The 21,002-nt window shown below is 38.5% G+C and overlaps 1 protein-coding gene across 3 annotated transcripts in view; it reads left to right on the plus strand.

The window, feature by feature from the left end:
• Positions 1 to 21,002, plus strand: part of ATG7 (autophagy related 7) — a 206,095-nt gene that overhangs the window by 64,897 nt on the left and 120,196 nt on the right. For all 3 annotated transcript variants that reach the window (XM_084902576.1, XM_084902574.1, XM_084902575.1), the window contains one exon: positions 10,714 to 10,794. In XM_084902576.1, the coding sequence (XP_084758702.1) occupies positions 10,714 to 10,794 (81 nt within the window). The remainder of the gene's footprint in view (positions 1 to 10,713; positions 10,795 to 21,002) is intronic.

Here is a 21,002-nt window from a genome sequence, read left to right on the forward strand (position 1 = left end):
AGGGACCTGGCTTGGGAAATCTCTAAGGAGGCAAATGCTGAGATAGAGCTTGGGCTCTCTAGCCAGGCCTTGGACTAGTTATTTGTCGTCTCTGCAGAGGCTACGCCCCACAAATCCTCAGGCTTTTATCTTTTGATGGGTCTCTTTACAGTGCTCAGAAATGCTTATCTCAGTGTGTGTTTAGGGATATGGACAGACTGCCTAATGATAAACAAGGTTAAACAGATAAGTGATAAGAACGTATTTCCTGAGTTATACCCAAGAAAAGGAATCTCCTTCCTCTTCTGGTTCTATATCCCTCAGATTGATGACTGGAAATGGCAAGAAAAGTGGACAGTCCAAAGGTCCCCTATTTTACAATATCAGCTGCTGTGGTTTATAACCTACTCATCCTCCCTCCTTCCATTCAATTCCTTCTACAAATGATCCCCAAACACTGACTCTGTGCCAAGCACCACTCAGTCAGAGAGGTTAAGTAATTGGCACTGGATCACCATTTACTTTTGGAGTCATCTGAGGTGTTAGATGTACCCATTTGGATGTGGTGGAATCTGTTCCGGGGGGGGGGGGGGAGGGGGGAGGCATCTGAATAAGGATCTGGTTACAAGACCAACAATGTCTGGGCTTCGTGTGTGAGACCCTAGAAGAAGAGAGGATTCCCTTTCCTTGGTACACAAAGGAGAGGATAAAATACAGATAGTGTCAGAGTTTGAAAGCATCTCAGGTAGCATCTTGTCCCAAAAGAACTTGGGTATAACTTTATCAGTTGAAGGATGTTACTTGTGTCCCAGGATATGATTGCTCTCCTGATGAGGCTGTTTTGTTTGAGAGGTCCCACATGCAAGCCAGTCAGGAGGCTATTATGGTCATCCAGATCTGATTAGAATCCCAGCTTTGCCTCTTAATTTTATTTTCACCCATTTGTTCATTAGTTCATTTTACAACAGGATTTGAAGCAGCTCTTGGCACTTGTTTTTGTGTGACTTCTCTAAACTTCATATCTTTCATCAGTAAAATGGGGATAGTCCTATGCAAATGGACTGAATGGCAGAACGACCAGTTGCTATGAGGTGCACTGACCACCAGGGGGGGCAGACACTCAATGCAGGAGCTGCCCCCCCCCCGTGATCATTGCACTCCCACAGGGGAAGCACCACTCAGCCACAAGCTGTGCTGATGGCCGGCGAGCGCAGTGGTGGTGGTAGGAGCCTCTCCAGGCCACTCCCTGCCCCTGAGTACACAAATGTTGTGCACTGGGCCTCTAGTAATATAATAAACTCCTAGGATTCATGTACAGAATAAATTATATGACATTTACCAAGCACTAACACAGTTCTGAGCACCTAAGAGACACTTGTAGATGTTGGTTTTATCTTTCTCTTTCACTTTTAATTAAAATGGTAAAGTGGGAGCTTATCTACTCTCCTAAAAATTAAATTACAAATAATCTCATAAAACTCTGAAAGCAGTGAGTGAGTAGGAAACAGTTGGCAGGATTAGTTCCATTCTGCAGAACTTTTCTAATGATGACACTGGCTCAGTTCCAGCTTGCTGCTTCTGCCGCATCGTGACTCCAGTTAGATGATGTGAGGTGGGCCAGGAGTAGTAGCTGAAGCTGTTGTCCGAAACAGAGAGCACTGTAGAGTGCATGGAGTTTTGCAGTTGCTAAACTCTCCACTTTGGCATTGAATTTGATTAAAACTCTTTTCAACATCCAACAGCAATCTGGGGTTTGGAGTCTGTTTTTATTTATGCAAATTCCAAGCTCAGGAAATATTGCCTAGCCTGCTAGAAACTGGTGTGAATTAAAGCAGTAGGTTCCAATTGTGGTTGCAACTGTGCCTTCTCAGAATGGCTGTTTCTGGGCATTGGATCTTCACTTCCCATCAAGGAGAGGCAGGCTTGGAGCTCCAGTTTTTACTCAGCTGAGGTGCAAACAGCAGCATGGCAGAGACCCCTTCTATTCCTGACCTGTTCGTTTTGTAGCCAGCTGGGCATCATCCACTGAAGATAACTTAATCCTCTCAGGCTCTGATAGTAGCCATCTAGATGCTGAGTTTTTCCTTTCTGTGTTTGTGTGTGTTTTGTCTTTTAAATTTCTCTGGCCTTCTCTCTCTTTTTTTTCTTCCTCCTTTATTATTTATTTTTTTTAACACCTCCTTGCTTTCATCTCCCAGACTTCAGAGCCAGAAATAACAGAACTCAGTATCCTGGCTTTGCTACTTGGTAGTTTTAGAACCTTAGGCAAACCATGCCACCTCGCTGACCCTTCATTTCTTATCTGGAATGTGGGGGAGGGCACTGAATAGTAGTGAGGAGTGTAGGAAAACATCCAAGAGCAACAGACACGGGAATGGCACTTAATAAATGTCAGTGCTCCTCTCCCTCCCCCAGAAAATCATTTTCCACATTATTCTAGGGCAGTGGTCGGCAAACTGCGGCTCTTTGGCCCCTTGAGTGTGGCTCTTCCACAAAATACCACATGTGGGCGCGCAGGTAACAGTGTGATTGAAACTTTGTGGCCCATGCGCAGAAGTTGGTTTCCGGCTCAAAAGAAATTTCAATCGTTGTACTGTTAATATTTGGGTCTGTTGACTAGTGAGTTTGCCGACCACTGTTCTAGGGCATGCCTTCCTGCCAAAGTTAGGAGGGAGCAGTTGTTCATGTGGAATGAAAAAGGGAGAGGAATAAGCACTTTCTTGGAGGCATAGGAGAGGCCGAGAAGATGGTGAGAAGGGTGCTCAGTGATATGGGAGCTCTAAAAGGTGGCCAGTGTATCTGTAAAAGAGAATTGGGGGAGGAGGGAACCACAGTAGAGGAGGAGAGGCAGGCAGGATCTCATAGGCCATTTTAAAGGTTTCAACCTTAACCCAGGGGCAACAGAAAGCCATTGGGAAATTATAAATTAAGTCATGATAAGGTTTGGGTGCTGCATGGAGAATAATAGACTGTAGGCAATATGAGTGGATCGGGTATAGAATTAATTTAATGTCTTAAGGCATTAAGTGGAAGACAGCCTGATCCAGGGGCTCCCACATCTAGCTGTGTATCAGAATCACCTTGGTAGCCATTTCACAATACACATTTTCCAATCCAGATTCATGAAGTGACCTTAGGCATTTGAGAACCAGAGCTTCAGGCTATAAAAATGGCTTCTTGGTAGTATCCTATGGGACAAATTACATAACTAGTCTAGGTAACACAGACCAAATCCTGCTCTTTGAACATGCCTTTGAGTTGTGTGCACTCACCAACACTACCCCCCGCCCTCGCCCTTCCCCTCATCCCAAGCAGGTGTTCCTGCTTGTGAGCCTTTGGATGCTAATTGGATGCACACAGGTGTGCATGTTGAATTTAGGCCGATCCACCCCCATCCTGCTCATAACAGCCCGGGAGTGAGGCCTAACCAGCACTTAAAGTCTGGACGCTTTTTTCTTTCTGCTGTGTTTTTACTCCTGGTGAGAAGAGCATGTCCTGTTTTATAAGGCCCTGTTAACCAAATGCAGATATCACCAAGTGCCTCATGAATGCCTGACCATGGAGGATTCAGTTCAAGCTGTTTTTGTCATTTGTGGGTCCTGGGGTGCTGAGAGGTAAGGGAATCAAGAATCCACAGCTAATTATATTTCTTCTAGGTCTGTCATTCCCAGGTGGGTTTTTAAATATTCAAATGGTAGCACATATTGTAGAGTAGTTTTAGACACAAAATATTTTTTTTCCTAGGAGGCTACACAGGAAACTGATGTTGCTGATTATTTTTGGGAAAAGGGATTGGGGCAATTGAGACCCATACTTCCATCTGTTCTTTTCTGCATGGTTTTGAAAATATTAATGAAGATTATGTTATTTTTTTACATCACCTTTTTGGAGGTATAATTTATATACAATAAAATGCACCCGATTTTAAGTGTGCATTTTAATGAGTTTTGACAAGTGTATGCACTCGTATGTAATCACCACCACCACAAACAAGATCTGGAACATTCCTAATCACTCCCAAAATTTCCTTTGTGCCTCTCCCGAGGTAATATTCCCACTTTCAGCCCCAAGCAACCACTGATTAGATTTTCATGTGGGCCATTTTAATGTTTTATTTTCCATGTTAAGAGAAAGTAACTTAATCTACATTTTTTTTTAATGAATAAAATGTGTAGTTAGGCAGGCAAGGTTTGACCCTCCTAAGGAATCCCTCTTACTTTCCAAAAGCGAGGTAAAGGGCATGTGTGTTTGTGAAATAGCAGCTTTTCTCTCACTCCAGAGTGGGGAGATTGAGAAGCCAGTATTTCAAAGAGGCCATTCCAAAGGAAGTTAAATATTCCATTTAATAAAAAGAAAAGTGGAGTTAATATGCTATGGAAATACAGGTTATTTTGTTTTTGTTTGCTCTTTTGTGTCATGTGTTGATTGTTTTTATTATAGGTAGAATTAATTTTTTTAAATAGCAGTTTAATACCTACTTCCTCTAAGGAAAGATTGCAGCAAATATTAGCAATAGAATAAGAGTTTAGAGTAAGCTATGTGCAATCCCAAAAGTTAGAGAATATATTTGAGCAGTGTCAAGGGGCCTTAGTTCCTACGTGAAGGGAGAAATAACTTTAATATCATTTTGTAAAGCCTTTTCATTAAATGTTAATTTAGATGTGGCCTGTGTTAGGTGGGAGTAGTGGTACTATTCCTACAAAATGAGGAAAGAATGAAAGGTTTGCTAATTACTTCCACCTGTTTCCTGACGCCTACTAGGTGATGTTAAGTTAGCACAGAGCAAAGAACAGAAAGGTGCAAGTAAGGTGGGTAACTAAAAGCATTTGTTTCACATGCTTGCCTGATGAGAAACCCCTGGGGCTCCTGTGAAACATACAGATTCTCAGGCCTTACTGATAGATCCTCCCTTCCCCCAACTGGTGGGTGGAGTATGACATGACCGGATGCCTGGAAATACTTGAGTACCTAACCAGGCACCTTATATGGACTATACATTGAACCATCAATCAGCACCTGCCAAATACCCTAAGCCCTTGTTCCTATATGATTATACATTAAGTCACCAATCAGTGCATGCCAAGTACACTAAGCCCCCATCCTTCCCATTCCTCCCCTCAAAAGGTGTGTTCACTTCTGCTCCTTGTGAGGCAGCCCAGCAGGTCTCTTTCCCCTAATAAAGCCTGTAATCCTGTTTTTCTGCTCCCGATTGGTTTCTCACTTACCCCAGACCTTTTTAATCAAGTCCCAGGCGATTCTTATCAGGCAAGTTTAGAAAGATACTGAAGGAGCATATTGCTTTACATACTTTGTACACTTCTAAGTAGGAAGGTGATGATGAAGTTTTCTCCATCCAAGTAAGGAACAAATTTTTATAATTTTTGTGATTATGAATCAGGGCCTGGCCTCTCTAAATTGGTGTGACTATGTTTATTAGAATTGCCTATGGAACCTGGGTTTTGGATTTCTCGGGGGTGTCTGGGGATGTCTAAGGAAGGTGCTAAAATTTTAAGTAGCAACCTCTGCTCTTTAGCTTTTACGCATTTCTTCTAAGATTGAGGGAATGTGGATCATGTTGTGGAAGCCCGGTGCATTTGTAATAGTGGGGATTTAAACATTGTTGGGAAGGCCTTCAAATTGTCTGGATGGTGGTAAATTGGAGTTTTTTTGTGTTTTCTCTGTGAAAAGAAAACCTACAACCCTAGCTAGTTTGGATCAATGCATACAGCATAGGCCTGTGGACCAAAGGGTGCCAGGTTCGATTCCATTCAAGGGTACATACCTCAGTTTTAGGCTCCTCTCTGGCCCTGGTCAGTGTGCATGCAGGAGGCAACCAATCTATATCTTTCTCTCTCATCAACATTTCTGTCTTTCTAAAAAAAAAAAAAAAAAAAAAAAAAAAAGTCAATGGAAAAAATATCTTTGGGTGAGTATTAAAATGTAAATTAAAAAAATTAAAAAAGAAAACCTACAGAATGGGAGAAAATATTTGCAAATTATACATCTGGTAAGAAACTTGTATCCAAAATATAGAGAGAGCTCTTCAATTTAACAATAAATAGAAAACCCAGATTAAAATTTGGCAAGTAATTTGAATAGACATTTCTTTTCTTTTCTTTTCTTTTTAACTATATTTCATTGATTTTTCATAGAGAGGAAGAGAGGGATAGAGAGTTAGAAACATCGATGAGAGAGAATCATTGATCAGCTGCCTCTTGCACACCCCCTTCTGGGGGTGTGCCCACAACCAAGGTACATGCCCTTGACCGGAATCGAACCTGGGACCTTTCAGTCTGCAGGTCGACGCTCTATCCACTGAGCCAAACTGGTTTCAGTTGAATAGACATTTCTAATAGACAAACAGTCAAGAAGCACAAAGGAAAATACTCAAAATTAGTACTCATTAGAGAAATGCAAATAAAACCCACAGCAAGATATCACTTGACACTCACTGGAATGGCTATAATGATGATTTTTTTTTTTTTTTTAAATATATTTTATTGATTTTTTACAGAGGGGAAGAGGGCTAGAAACATCGATGAGAGAGAAACATCGACCAGCTGCCTCTTTCACACCCCCTACCGGGGATGTGCCCGCAACCAATGTACATGCCCTTGACCGGAATCGAACCTGGCAGACGCTCTATCCACTGAGCCAAACCAGTTTCGGCAATAATGATTTTTTTTATAAAGCAATGACAAGAAGGTAGAGAAATTAGGAACCTCATACCTTGTTGGCAGAAATATCACTTTGGAAAACAGAGTAGCAGTTCCTCAATATATTAAGCATATAGTTACCATCTGACACATTGATTCCTCTCTGTATAAAGAAATGCCCATCAATCGATGGCTGGATAAACAAAATGTGGTATATTTATACAATTGAATATTGTTTGACAATAAAAAGGAATGAAGTACAAATACATGATGCAATATAGGTAAAAACATTATGCTGAGTGAAAGAAGACAGTCTTGTATGATTCCCTTTATAGGGAATGAGCAAAATAGGCTAATCAATAGACATAGAAGGCAGATTAATACTTGGCAAGTGCTGTAAAACTTGGAGAATGGAGACTAATTGCTTATGAGTTCTAGGTTTCTTTTTGGGGGTAATGAAAATGTTCAGAAATTAGATACTGGTGATAGTCATAAACCTCCATAAATATATAAAAGCCAGTGAATTATATGCTTTAAAAAGAAAAATTTTATGTTACATTAATTATATCTTAATAAATCTGTATTTAAAAAAAATACAACTATTACACAAGGTATTTTGATGGTAAATGCCAAAAAGAGGGATTTCAGATGATAGAAACATTATTTCTAGGTTGGGTGGTAGGTTGAATGTTTATGAAAGAAGTGTGTTTGAGTTGAATGGCTTTTAGGGAAGATGAAGATTTGGATATGTAGTTGTTTCTAAAAGGAAGAATTCTGAGTCCCAGAATTTAGCATGAGATAAGGTGGGAATGTCTTTGAAATGGAAGTTGCAGTTTGGCTTAGCATTTATATGGGACCTGTGAAAAATTTAATCCAAGACATAATTAGAGGGCTGGTTGGGCCCAGATTAGGGGGAATCTTAAATGCCAAAATAAGGAATTCTCTGCTGAATTTGATTAGCTCCAGGAAGTTGCTTAAAAATGACACACCTTCCCAGCCTGTGTGGCTCAATGGTTGAGCATTGACCCATGAACCAAAAGTTCCTCGGTTTTATTCCAGGTCAGGGCACATGCCTGGATTATGTAATGGGCTCTATCCCCAGTAGGGGGCATGGAGGAGGCAGCCCATCTATGTCTCTCTCTCATCAATGTATCTATTTCTCTATCTCTGTCCCTCCCTCTCTAAAATCATAAAAACATATACAGTGGAACCTCGTTTCTCAAATATCTCCCTCTCTAACAATTCATTTAACCTGACAACCCTTTCATGCTGATATCTGTATGATCAATCACGCATCTCTCAGGTGACAAAGGAGAGAATGAGTGAATATGAGTCAGTTTACCACAGTTAAAATCTCAGGAAATTGTACTGTGAATATTTTCATGTCTTTTTGCTTTTGTTGCTGCTTATAGTTATTATTAAATTTTCATTTTTTACTGTATATTTTCTTTCCTTTTTGTTAATTTTCATTTACATTTCATATCCTTTTTGTTTTTAAAGTGTTTATAAATTAAACAGTACAATAGACATGTGCTATATATAAGAAAGGTTAAAAAGGAATCTTTTGGGGGTCTGGAAATGATTAATTCAATTTACATAATTTCTAATAGGAAAAAATGATTCATTTTTCGAATAGCCTTCCAGAACGGTTTAAAGTGGAGAAATGAGGTTCCATTGTATTTTAAGAATTTGACACACCTCAGAGCTTTATATTAGAAAAATTAATCAGCAGCAGAGTGTTGCATTGAATGGAAGGGAGAGAGCTCACCTGTGAAGATACCTGTTAGGAGTCCGTTGACATTGGTTTGAGAAGAAGGCTATCCTCTTTTAAATTACCTAAAATTGGAATTACTTTGATTAACATTCTAGACCTTCTGATACCAACTTGGTGAATTTTAAAAGCCTCACATGCACATGTTACTCTACTTCATTTCCTGGGAAAATGAATCACAATTTCCTAGTAAAGAGCTTTCTGGCGTATTAAACAATTGCTTGGCCTACCCATTCAATTCAGCTCCTTTTTCTTCTTTGGCTCGCCATCTGTGTTATTGTTTTTATTTTCTTTCCTTCCTCCCTTTCCTTTTTCTCTCTTCCTTTTGTTCCTGAATCTTCTGTCTCCCTTTCCTTTAGCTTTCCCTCCTCACCTCCAATCATGAGACAATTTAGAGAAAATTACCAGTATTATTTTTTATATAACATAAAGAAAGCTTATATTGGCTATATAAAGACAAGAGAATGAAGAAATCTTTCCGTAACACCATATAGATGGTGTCAAGGAACATATTTATGGAAAATATGCTACTATTGATTAAATTTTTTTCCAGATAAATTTTGTATTAAATGAAAATTCTTTCAAGCCTTTAACTTCAGATTTCATGAGGATCTCAGCATTCCCATTTGTGTCTTGCCATTAAAGTCTTCTCTGCAAGTTTTATGTCTTCTGCTTTGATGTCCTGAATAGCAAACTTAAGACCCTAACTGTGCTTCAAGTACTGCATTGTAAGTGGCTACCACATTCCTGAGACATAGGGAACTAAAAGATTGTCAACATTTCAGAGATTCAAGATGAGGTTATCTAAATTTTCCCAACTATATGAATAATCATTTCTACCAAACACTTTTGTTCTTGGATTACATTGATAAGGACATTTAAAAGATGGCTACAGGCATTTTTTTTCAAGGTTAGATTTTCCAGTACGGACATGAAGTTAGACTGTTTGCTGCAGTGGGTATACAGATAGAGTTATCCAAACTCAGAAGGAAGCCTGTCTCTTTAAAGAGTTAGTCAGCCTCTGTTTGTTTTTGTTTTGCAGGGAGTGTTGGTAGGGTGGCTAAAGACAACACTGGTGTATGGGTTGGTTCTTTTACGCTCTACAAGTTAAGTTTGTGTTGAATATTGAAGACTAATGCTGTGATATCCTGAGAGAAGGGGAAAGAGGCAAGGAGGGGTAGAAAGTAGGAGGATAGGGGCCCGGGCCCTGGCCAGGTTTGGAGTCAGGGAAGGCAACTTTGTTTCCTTTAACTGAATTTATTGGGGTGACTTTGGTTCACAAAACCATACGGGTTTCAGGTGTATAACTCAAAACATCATCTGCATGCTGCATCGTGTGGCCATCACCCAAGCAAAGTCTCTTTTCATCCCCATCCCCTCAATTTGCTCACCTCTACCTATCCCCCACCTACTTTCCAGGAGGGCTACTTTTGAATCTTAGCTCTGTCACTTTGTTTTCTTGACCTACCTTGCTTCACCTTTCGGAGTTTGAGTTTTATCAACATAAGATGAGGTAGTTGGGAAGATCTGATTTATTATAAATGTTGAGTCCTGTGGAGATTTTGTAGAGTTTGCCATGCATATTTTAGTGATAACATTTTAATGATATATACAGTAGTTTAAAACTCTCCATTTTGTGTAAGTATAGTTCTAGAAGTATGATGTTCTGAATAAATTACGTAAACTTTGGTTTGTGAAACCTGGTTGTGGCTGATCCTCAGTAAATGGAAATCCGTTGTAGTCCAGAAGTTTATGCTCAAGGTGGCGCTGTTTCCCCATACATTTGGTGATGTTTTGCATTGTATCCCTATGTGTTCTAAGTCAAGCAAATAACAGTATGTATGTTTAGGACTGTGTTTGTCTTCTATAGTCCGCAGGCCTTCGTACCTTGTGGGACCCCACCCAATATCACATCCTAGAAATACTTCATATTTACTATGACTTACATGTGAGAGTTGTCATAATAAGTTAGTTGATCTGTTATGTTTTTAAAGACATTTATTAGAATGGAACTTTAGACTTTACAGCTTTCTTTTTGTATTTTGGAGTCAATTATGTTTTTAAGTCTAAACTGTGAAAAGCTTATAGGCCCTGGTTCCTAATGGAATAAAGGCCCTAAAGTTCTTCCTCATACTGATTATATATAGTGCAAGGGAAGATACTCATGATGAACTTCATTTAAGCTAGTAATCTATGTCAGGACCATCATATGAATTGTTTCCAGCTTGTTTGAAATGACACATGTATTTTACAGGTGTGGTCATTCCGAGCTTGATATGAATGTTTTTTTGTTTTGTTTGTTTTTAGATCCGGGGATTTCTGTCAAGATTTGATAATGTCCTTCCTGTCAGCCTGGCATTTGACAAATGTACAGCTTGTTCTTCCAAAGTAAGTCATTCAACAATTAAAGGACTTGTCTTTTAAAATAAGCCCATCAGCCTTACCAATCAGAGGCATTCTAACCAACTGAGGACTTTCTGGGGGAGAGGTGAGAGTCTAAAAAAACCAGAAAGGAGTTTTCATTTATCTGTATTCATTCTCATAGTAACCAGCCTGAGACAATTTGACTTCTAGAGTATGTGCACAGAGAGAGGTGGAATCAGATATTTTAGTTCTGTATCAGTGCTTGCATCTGGTAATTTTTGCTTGAACTTGATCTCTACTAGTCTTTGTTCTCCCCCAGAGAGTTCCTCCCTCCCATTGACCATCATAGAGCAACTTTTTTTTTTTAATTGAATTTGCTGGGGTGATATTGGTTCACAAAACCATATAGGTTTCAAGTGTACAACTCAATAAAACATCATCTGCATACTGCCCCATGCACCATTGCCCCAAGCAAAGCCTTTTCTGTCCCCATCCCACCTCCACCTACCCCCTCCCCGCTTTCCCTCTGGCTGTCATCACACTGTTGTCTGTGCCTGTGTGTTACATCATAGAGCAACTTTTAAGTGTTACTCTGAGGGTGGGGGATACTGGGCAGTGTGTGCTTTGGAGAGCTATATAATGACAAGGAAGAGTAAATGGAGATTAGGGGCCTGGAGGGCAAGCCAGTAAAAGTTCAGCTTTGATCTTTCCAGAGGCTCTAAAAATAGAGCTGGTATGTTCTCCATTGTAATAGGAAACCGGCTGATATATCTCAAAACTACAGTGATGGCATCTCATTTTTAAATAGGCTTTGAGATAGTCTGGGTTATTTTTACATGTATGCTGTGTATTATAGCTAATTTCCTTTCGAATGTCTCTTTAAGCTTCTAATCTCCAGTGATTTAACCTGAGCTTTTAAAACTCAGGATTTTTTAAATAAAACTTTCATGTTCAGGTATTATACAAAATGGTGTTGGGGTCATTAATCCCAAAGTCTGGCCTCTCAGTTATAATTTGGGACTTCTTTGCTGAGTAGCCTGTATCTGGCAGTATAGAAGGGATTAAGTTCTGGAGAAATTCTTTTTACTCTGAGTTGACAAACCTTTGAAAACTTCACTTGGGTCATATCTTATGAGAAGAATAATTCTGACCAGTTTCTCTAAAAAGTTAACTCAGACTTGACAATAGTGTTGATAAATTTGGTTACTTTTAGGTGTTCAGAAATTTATATTAGAAATTTAGAGTAATTTTTTTCTTCAAATGTAAACTAGCTCCTGTTTTATCAAGTGCCTGTGTTGAGATTTAGAGCATACCATTTGTCAGTAGTTACTCATGAGCACACTTCTACAGTTTCTTTAAGGTATCATGTCTGCCCAGGTCAGGATCACAAGGATGTTACTGTGCACTTCTGTCTTCAGAAATGCAAGTTTTAGGATTATATGCTTTTTAATGGAGCACATTTCTTTTCTTTGAATGGCTGAGCTAATTGGTCTCAAAATAATTTGGTGATAGAAATATAATTCTCATATATTGAATAGAAATATAATTTTCATATAGAAATGATTTGGCACTGGTGCCAGTTCTGTGGCTTTATGTAGATCTGGCTAATCAATGAAATAAAGATAATTGGGCTCTCTAATATGTAAACATTCATTCTTTCTTGTTCTATTTCTAATTAAGTTAGCCTCTGAGGTACTGTTTATAAAAGAACTACAAGCGTACCACCTAACCGAGGTCCCTTATATTTTTTGAGAAAGAATAGCTTTGCATTTTGTTTTCACACTATTGTAAGCATTGCATTAAATATATGTATCGCTTTTTTGTTAGCAAAATTATTTCCTCTTGGTGGCCATTCGTAGAGGCCTGTTTTACATAAACATGCTGGACGATTTAATACAAACTGACTTGGATTTTAACAGCTGTGCTATTCCCATAGCGATCACTTTTCATGTGGTCAGGTATTAAATTTCTTTTGTGCTGGAAAGGTTGCTTCATTGGTACACGTATTTCCTTACAGTAGAAACACAGCATTTACTTACTTGGCTAACTTCTTTATTCGCATGGGAGAATGTCATTCTCTATTATCTGCAAACCCAACATTAATACTTTGAAATGACAAATCCAATTACATTTTCATCTTGGTGCATGTGAATTTTTCTTAATGCATACTTAGCATAATATTTTTATACTGAGTCATATAATAGTTATTGTTTCAAAAAGATTTTTGGGGGCTAAAAATGACGTTTGAAAAATTCTCTTTTGACATCTATGAAGTAATTTTTTCCTTGGGTTGTTTTCAGTATTTTTCCCCCCTAGAACTGAGGCTATACTTATCTTGATTTAACCACAAATACAGAAAGATTGGGGAGGTGAATAAGCTCAGCTCAGTAATAATGTTCTTGTTCGTGTGTGTGTGTGTGTGTGTGTGTGTGTGTGTGTGTGTGTACACCTTTTATAAGGCCTGAGGTGTGGAAGAACATAGCTCTCTGCTTCCATAGCAGGGAAGGCGGAATCATCTACATGTAAATCATCCTTACCCTGTTTGATTTTAGCTTGGCATATAGCCAGGAGAATTGTTCTGTCTTACAGAAAAACTATTGAAGAATCTGGAGGGAGGGGAATGGTGAGGAGTTACTTTCATTCCAATTTCTGTTGATTACATTGAGAAACTTTTTTAAATGACAATATTGACCACTGGGACTTCAAAAAACCCTATAGGAAGGTACATGACTTGTTTTTTAGTTCTAAAAAGGAATTTAGAACCAACTAGAGTTTTGTGGAATTACTACCAGAGGAAAAAGTATCATTTTGAAACAAGTGTATTCTTGTATTATCCTTTCACCTAAATATTTTTTGGGGAAGTTATATTTATTTTGCTTTTTTGATAATTTTCTATTTTGATGTAATTTTAAGTTGCAAGAATAGTACAAGGAATTCCTGTATAACCTTTACCCAGATTCACCAATTGTTTACATTTTCTCCATTTGTATTTATGGGGTCCCTTTCCTCCCTGCTCCTACACTCTCCTGTCTCTTAAAACTTTGAGAGTACATAGGAGTCCTTGTGGTCATTTACAATTAAATACTTCAGTGTATTTACTAAGAACAAGGATATTCTCTTATCTAAACACAACACTCTTATCAAATTCAGGCAATTTAATGTTTATATAATACTGTTCTCTAATCCACAGTCTATTTTTCAACTGTTGCTATTTGAATCAGTAGTGTCCTTTATAGGTTTTCCCTCCTAGATCAGGATCTGATTCAGCATCAAGCAATTGCATTTAATTGTCATGTCTCTTTGGCTTCCCTTTAATCTGCAAAAGTTTCTTAGCCTTTCTTTGTCTTTGTTAACTTCAGTATTCTGATTTCTTTTTATTTAATGAATCTTTATTGTTCAGATTATTACATTTGTTCCTCTTTTTTCCCCTCCATAGCTCCCCTCCACCAGGTTCCTACCCTACCCTCTGCCCTTACACCACCCCCACTGTCCTCATCCATAGCTGTACGATTTTTGTTCAGTCTCTTCCCTTACCCCCAACTCCCCTTTTCCCCGAGAATTGTCCGTTCACTCCCTTTCTATACCCCCGATTCTATTATATTCACCAGTTAATACTGTTTATCAGATTTTTTATTCCTTTGGTTTTTAGATTCACTTGTTGATAGTTATGTATTTGTTATTCATGATTTTTATCTTTATCCTCTTCTTCCTCCTCTTCTTAAAGAATACCTTTCAACATTTAAAATATCCTGGTTTGGTGGTGATGAACTCCTTTAGCTTTTTTTGTGAAGCTCTTTATCTGGCCTTCAATTCTGAATGATAGCTTTGCTGGGTAGAGTAATCTTGGTTGTAGGTTCTTGCTATTCATCACTTGGAATATTTCTTCCCATTCTGTCTGGCCTGACTTGGGCCCTGGTCAGGGTTCATACAGGAAGCAACCAATCTATAATACGTTTTTCTCTCACATCAGTGTTTCTCTCTCTCTTTCCCTCTCTTCCACTCTCCCTAAAAATCAATGGAAAAATATCCTCAGGTGAGGATTACCAACAACAACAAAGACATTGATTATTTTTATTACACCAGAAAGTTCTCTTGTACCCCTTCCCAATCAGTCTTGGGTGAACAGGGCAGTACGGTATGTTGAATATTGTGACCATTTTCTTTCCCTATAAGGAGAAAGCCCAGCACTTTCCAGTATTTTATGCAATAATAATCTTGTTTCTGGAACCCAGAAGTTGTCTATAAACTTCTCTCAGATCTGCAGTCAGGAGCAATACTGGTAGGGAAAGGGCGAGAAGGAATCACGTTAGCTTTTATGATCATTTGGTCATACTTTATACTTTCTTTCTTTTTACTTTCTTTTTGCTTTTGTCATAGCCAGCCTATCCATTTATCTTTTTATATTATATAATCCTACCTTTTTTCCTGTCATAATTCTTTGTAAATTATAAAGCATGAAATATAAATACTGTTTAAACTTTAAGAAAAAACTCTGTCCCCAAGCAACCTATTGCCTAAGATTTCTGCAAATGTACCATTTAGAGGATAAAAAGACAAATCATAGATTGTGAAGGAAAGGTTAAAGTCTTACTGTATGTTTGTTAGCAGACATTCATTTATTCAGTTGGCATTTAAGGCCCTGCTGGGTGCCAGAGATAGAAAGATTCAAATAGCCACTGCCCTCAAGGAACTTTGGGTGAGACAGACATATAAGCCAGTGATGATTTTCCTTACATTTTGACATGCCCTGCATTCAGTGTATACCCTCTTATTATGGTATCCTGATACCAATTTTATAAATGGGAGAAACCTGGGAAGGCTTTGTAGAGAGTGACTTATGAGTTGATGTTAAAAGGATGAGTGGGTCCCAGCCAGTGTGGCTCATTGGTTGAACATCAGCCTATGAACCAGGAGGTCACAGTTTGATTCCCGGTCAGGGAACATGCCTGGGTTGCAGGCTTAATCCCCATTGCAGGGTGTGCAGGAGGCAGATGATCAGATTCTCTCTCATTGATGTTTCTATCTCGCTCTCCCCCTCTCCTTTCCTCTTTGAAATCAATAAAAATATATTTTAAAAATGTGTGTGTGTGTGTGTGTGTGTGTGTGTATGTATGTATGTATGTGTGTGTGTGTATGTATACATATATACATTCATATATATGTATAAAAGAATGAGTAGGAATTTCTAGAAACCCATGGGAAAGAGAACAAGACAAGACATTGCATGTCCAATAGGCAGAGGCAAGAAATGATAGCACATTTATGAAGTTGTTTAGTATAGCAGTTTTGAGACAGTGCTTGAGACACCTAATTTTCTACAAATTGTCCTCTTGTCTTTGTGAATTCCATTTCAATTTCAGCTATTCTTGAGTTGGAATCTGGTGTACTTTAACACTGGAGACTGCTGTTTTGAATTTTATAATTCCATATAAAACACTTTCTTACCTTAGGGGGTTTCCTAGCTTAAGGAATCCAGCAGCTGCAACAGGGTGGTGTGGAGGCCAGGAAGTCAGTCAGGGGATTTCCAGGCTCCTGGCTCTCCTCCCTTGCTGGCCTGCTGAGTGACAACAAGCAAGGTGCTCCCCCCTCTTCCCGCCTCCATTTCTTCTTTTGTAAAATGAGTCAGTTGGATGAGATAAACTCTGGCTCTCTATTAACTATCAAAGTTACTAGGTTTTATATCTTTTTATTTATTTTATTCTTTATTCCACTGCAATCCATCTTAGTTATTATTTTTAATCAAAAAAATATATTTAAGGATTTAAAAAACAGATAATCAACCATATTCCAACCAATCAGATCACTGTTAGCTGTTTATCTTTACCCTTTTTTTTTTATCTCTTTATTTTTTAAAAAAGATTTTTATTGATTTATTTTTTTTTACAGAGAGGAAGGGAGAGGGATAGAGAGTTAGAAACATTGATGAGAGAGAAACATCGATCAACTGCCTCCTGCACACCCGCCACTGGGGATGTGCCCGCAGCCAAGGTACATGCCCTTGACCGGAATTGAACCTGGGATCCTTGAGTCCGCACGCAGATGCTCTATCCACTGAGCCAAACCGGTTTCGGCATCTTTACCCTTCTTGACTTAGAAAAAATCTGTACGTATGGAGGTACATATAAATAATTTTTCTCTCTGAACATCCTTATAGTAAGTTTGAAATTGGCTTTAGAGAAAAGGATTTATGGTGCTGCATCAAGGACACTCCCTGCTCCTCTGATATGATAGGGTTTTAAATCTCAGTCATTTATAAGGACTGGCCAGAGCCCAGTCGGAAGAGCTCTCCAAAGCTTGTGCCAGGAATTTTTGCATACAGCTTCTCAGTGGCAAATATTACTCAAAACTGGACTGCAGACAGGCTTTCCTTCTCCTTTCCAAAAGGGGCATAAATCTCTGATTTGGAAAATGATGAGTAACCCCCAGGTTCCCTTTTCCTATCTCATTTACCCAAGTCAGACCTCGAATCTCCTGTTTTAATGTGTGATGGGTTCCATATGTATGGTTGTGTGGTATAAACTGTATCCCACATCTTGTCCTTAGCAACTAGTGTTTCTCCAATCTCCAGAACTGCTTGGTTCCCAAAAGGAGATGGAATATCCAGCCAGAGCCAGTGTGGAGTATTTAGTTACAAGCTCTAACCTCAGAGCTCTTGGCTCTTCACCTCCTTGAAAACCTTGGACATTTCTCCTTTGCTTTAATTTCTTCATCCATAGAGTAGGGAAAATATTTTCTGTTTCCCAGGGAAATTGCAATGGCTGACGTGTCTCCAGTTCCTTGTGACTAAGTACCAAGGCCTTTGCCCGCTCTTGGGACTGATGTTGACATCAGAGTTAGAAGAAAACAAAGACCCTGTGATTGCATTTTGTCTCCTGGAGTCTTTGGAGCCCTTTCTGGGCTCACTGTTTATTCACAAACAGGTATAATGATTGAAGGTCAGGCAAGGCTGCCCTGACTTTGAAAGGCTGCAGAACCCTTCCATCAAAGCTCACGATGACCACTGCTAAAACCTTTTCCGTGATTCCAGAGAAGTCGGTCTTGTTTATTCTGAACTGTGGTCTTCTGAGACCACCTAATCAGTCAAGTTTGTGCTAACTATTACCCTGTTTCCCCAAAAATAAGACAGTGTCTTATATTATTATTTTTTTTCTCCCAAAGATGAGCTAGGTCTTATTTTCAGGGGATGTCTTATTTTTCCATGCGCTAGGTCTTATCTTCGGAGGATGTTTTATTTTTGGGGAAACATGCTAGTACACATTTCACTGTCACCTGTGGTCACAAAGACACACCAGCTTTCTTAAATACTTTTTTCCCCCCTTATAGGATCCTTTTTACCTTCCAGACCAGAAAGTTTAGGAGTGTGTATTCCTTACATGGTTCCACTGGCTGCCTGCCCCGAGCATGTTCTTCCTTCAGGTTATTGAAAATATAGGTTCCTTTTAGTTTGGAATTAATCTCATTCACTTTTAGCCTTCATCCCAAGCCCATCCTTTAACAAAGTGTTTTTAAATTTTTTGAGTCATGGATCTTGCTTAGACTGATGAAAACAGTAGACCCTGCTACCTTGAAATATACAAAGTCAAACCCAGTTAGTTTTGCAGGCAATTCCAGTGGCTGTATGAAATCCCTGAAACATGCCTGTGGATTCAATTGGATCACCCTTGCTCCGTGCATTTTTTTTTTTTTGTACCATTTTCAAGAACTCCTGGATGAGAACACAGTAGATGAATGTTGTAGCCAGCCCTAGCCCCACTATGACCTCTCTGTGTGGCTTTGGAATGTCACCAGCTCTGCTTGGGGACTCATTTTTCTCAACTATAGTAAAGGGAGATGCAGGAGCTGATATACCACTAAATTTTGTTTTATGGTTCTGAGATTGTAGAATTTTTTGATCAGCTATTTCATTTTTTAACTCCAACTGCCTTCCACTGGGGGATAGAGAAAAAGAATGATTTTGCTCAGAGTTTTAAGAGTTCTTCCTCCTCTGGTGGTGCATTGATTTGACTCCTGATGGGCACAGAGCCCCAATTATCATCCGTTCATGATCCTTCTTTCCTTTTTATTTATATAATACATTCATATTCTTCCCTTCTCCCTCCACCCTTAACACCTTTGGAAAGTAGGAAGGAAGGAACATGGTAGTAATTACTGAATTTTTAAAATAAGGGAGCCATCAGTTTGAATTGAGAAACTTTTTATGGATGTACATGCTTGTACATAAATGGGTTATAGATAATATACTGTATATGACTATTTAAATTGAATGCTTAAAACACTCAAATACATATTTATAAGATTTTATTTTAATGACTATTGTTATAGCAGTCCAATTCAACAAACATTAGAGCTCTTATTTCATAACATATTTTTGAATGATACAAAGATGAATAAGGCAGCATCTGAAGTTTTTGATGACATTGTTCTGGACAAGATAGTAAAGTTAATTGCACGATAATACAGTTCAAGCATATAAATTATTTAAACATCTTTACTAAAAAAAAAGTTCCTAGCTTAGTAGAGGTAATTAATTCCTAGCAAGTGGTAGGAACTAATTAAATGTGTTTTGAATGGTGAGAAAAATGATTTGGTAGAGAATAAGTGAATGGCACAGCAGGAAGGGGAAAAGGAAGATAGCCTGTGCCCTCCAGGAATGCAGAGTCTGGAAGGTAGCTAAGACTCAGTAGCAGAACACCCTTTGCTTACTAGTATAGAGGTATGATTTATCATGAAGCCATAAATGGTAGCTATTATTAAATGCTGCATTTCAATGTTCTAAATATTTATTCAGCTGAGTTTCTTTCCAGCTTTTACTATCTCTGTTGCTTTAGTTGATGCTTTCGATGATTTGTTATTGTGTTGGAAGATCATTTCCAGAGTATATTAAAACAGGCAGCCTTTGGGATTCATCAAAGATGATTTAGCATTTTATGAAAGGACACTTTTTGGCAATGAGTTCTTTGAAGGGTTTTGCTTGATTTCCTTAAGATTTAGTGTCTCACCAGGTTATTATTTTTTTTCTAAAGGGCCTTTCAATATCATGTCTAGGCATTTCTAAAAGTACTTACAACAGTCTTCTTTTGCTAGAGAAAATGTGAAAAAACTGTTTGAGAACATATTATTCCTGAAGTTATTGTCCTTATAACTTGTTTATATAACATTTTATGTGAGGCTAGTGATAAATCCTAAAATGTCTGGCCTTCCATAGTCTTAAATGTCTTTCATCATGAACATTTTGTTAAAGTTTTTTTCTTAATGAGAAGACTACATGTTTCTTTTTTTAACATCTTGAGCCATCAGACTAAAATTGGAAAATATCTCTTCCTAAAATGGCTGCAACTGTGCTAAATATGAGCAGTCATAGGAGAATAAACATAGCAAGTTTTGCAAATTAGTGGAACCATTTTGACATTATAGAAGTGTGTATACAACAGAGTCTTGAGGAATGGCAGCGTCATTGGGATAACTGCCCATTTTCCCATGAGGGCTGCTTTGAAGGGTATGTTGAATAGGCGCAAGGCCTGTAGTTAGAACTTACCTGTCATCATACTTCTAGATCATACTTTGGTAGTTGACTCTGGATTCACAGGGTATTTAGATATTTTTAAGATCTTTATCAGCACTCTAACTTGGGATAGAGATCTACATGAAAATATATTTTTGTGTTATTTGTAAAAGCAGAAGAGAAAATTAGGGTTTCTCCCACGTCTCAGTTGTACTTAACATCTCTCTTTCCTTTTATGTCAACTCTTTCATGAAGGACCCTGAAGGGAGATGGTAACAAAAGTGGGGATTGAGGCAAGTAGCAATTATGAATCGTTGCATTAATACCTCTCACATATCCCAAATGTGGAACATGAACTTAGCATTGCTCTTTCTTAGAGAAAGCCTGGTCAAAAAACCATCTCGAAGATCTCACTAATATGTGGAACCTAATGAACAAAATAGAACCAGAGGCAGGATATATGGGACAGACTGACAAATGTCAGAGGGAAGGAGAGTGGGAGAGTGGATAAAAGAAGGTGAAGAGATTAGCCAAAGAACATATATGCATAGCCCATGGACATATATAACAGTGTGGTGAAGGCTAGAGGAGGAGGGTCATGGACTGGGTGGAGGTGGGGAAAGGGAGATATATGTAATAGTGTTAACAATAAAAAATAATAAAGTAAAAACTATTCATAGAATTGTTACTGTGCCCATATCCAGATCTTCTGTTAGTTCAATTTGACCTG

Source organism: Pipistrellus hanaki (assembly GCF_964339955.1).
Source record: "Pipistrellus hanaki genome assembly, chromosome: 13".
NCBI lineage: Eukaryota > Metazoa > Chordata > Mammalia > Chiroptera > Vespertilionidae > Pipistrellus > Pipistrellus hanaki.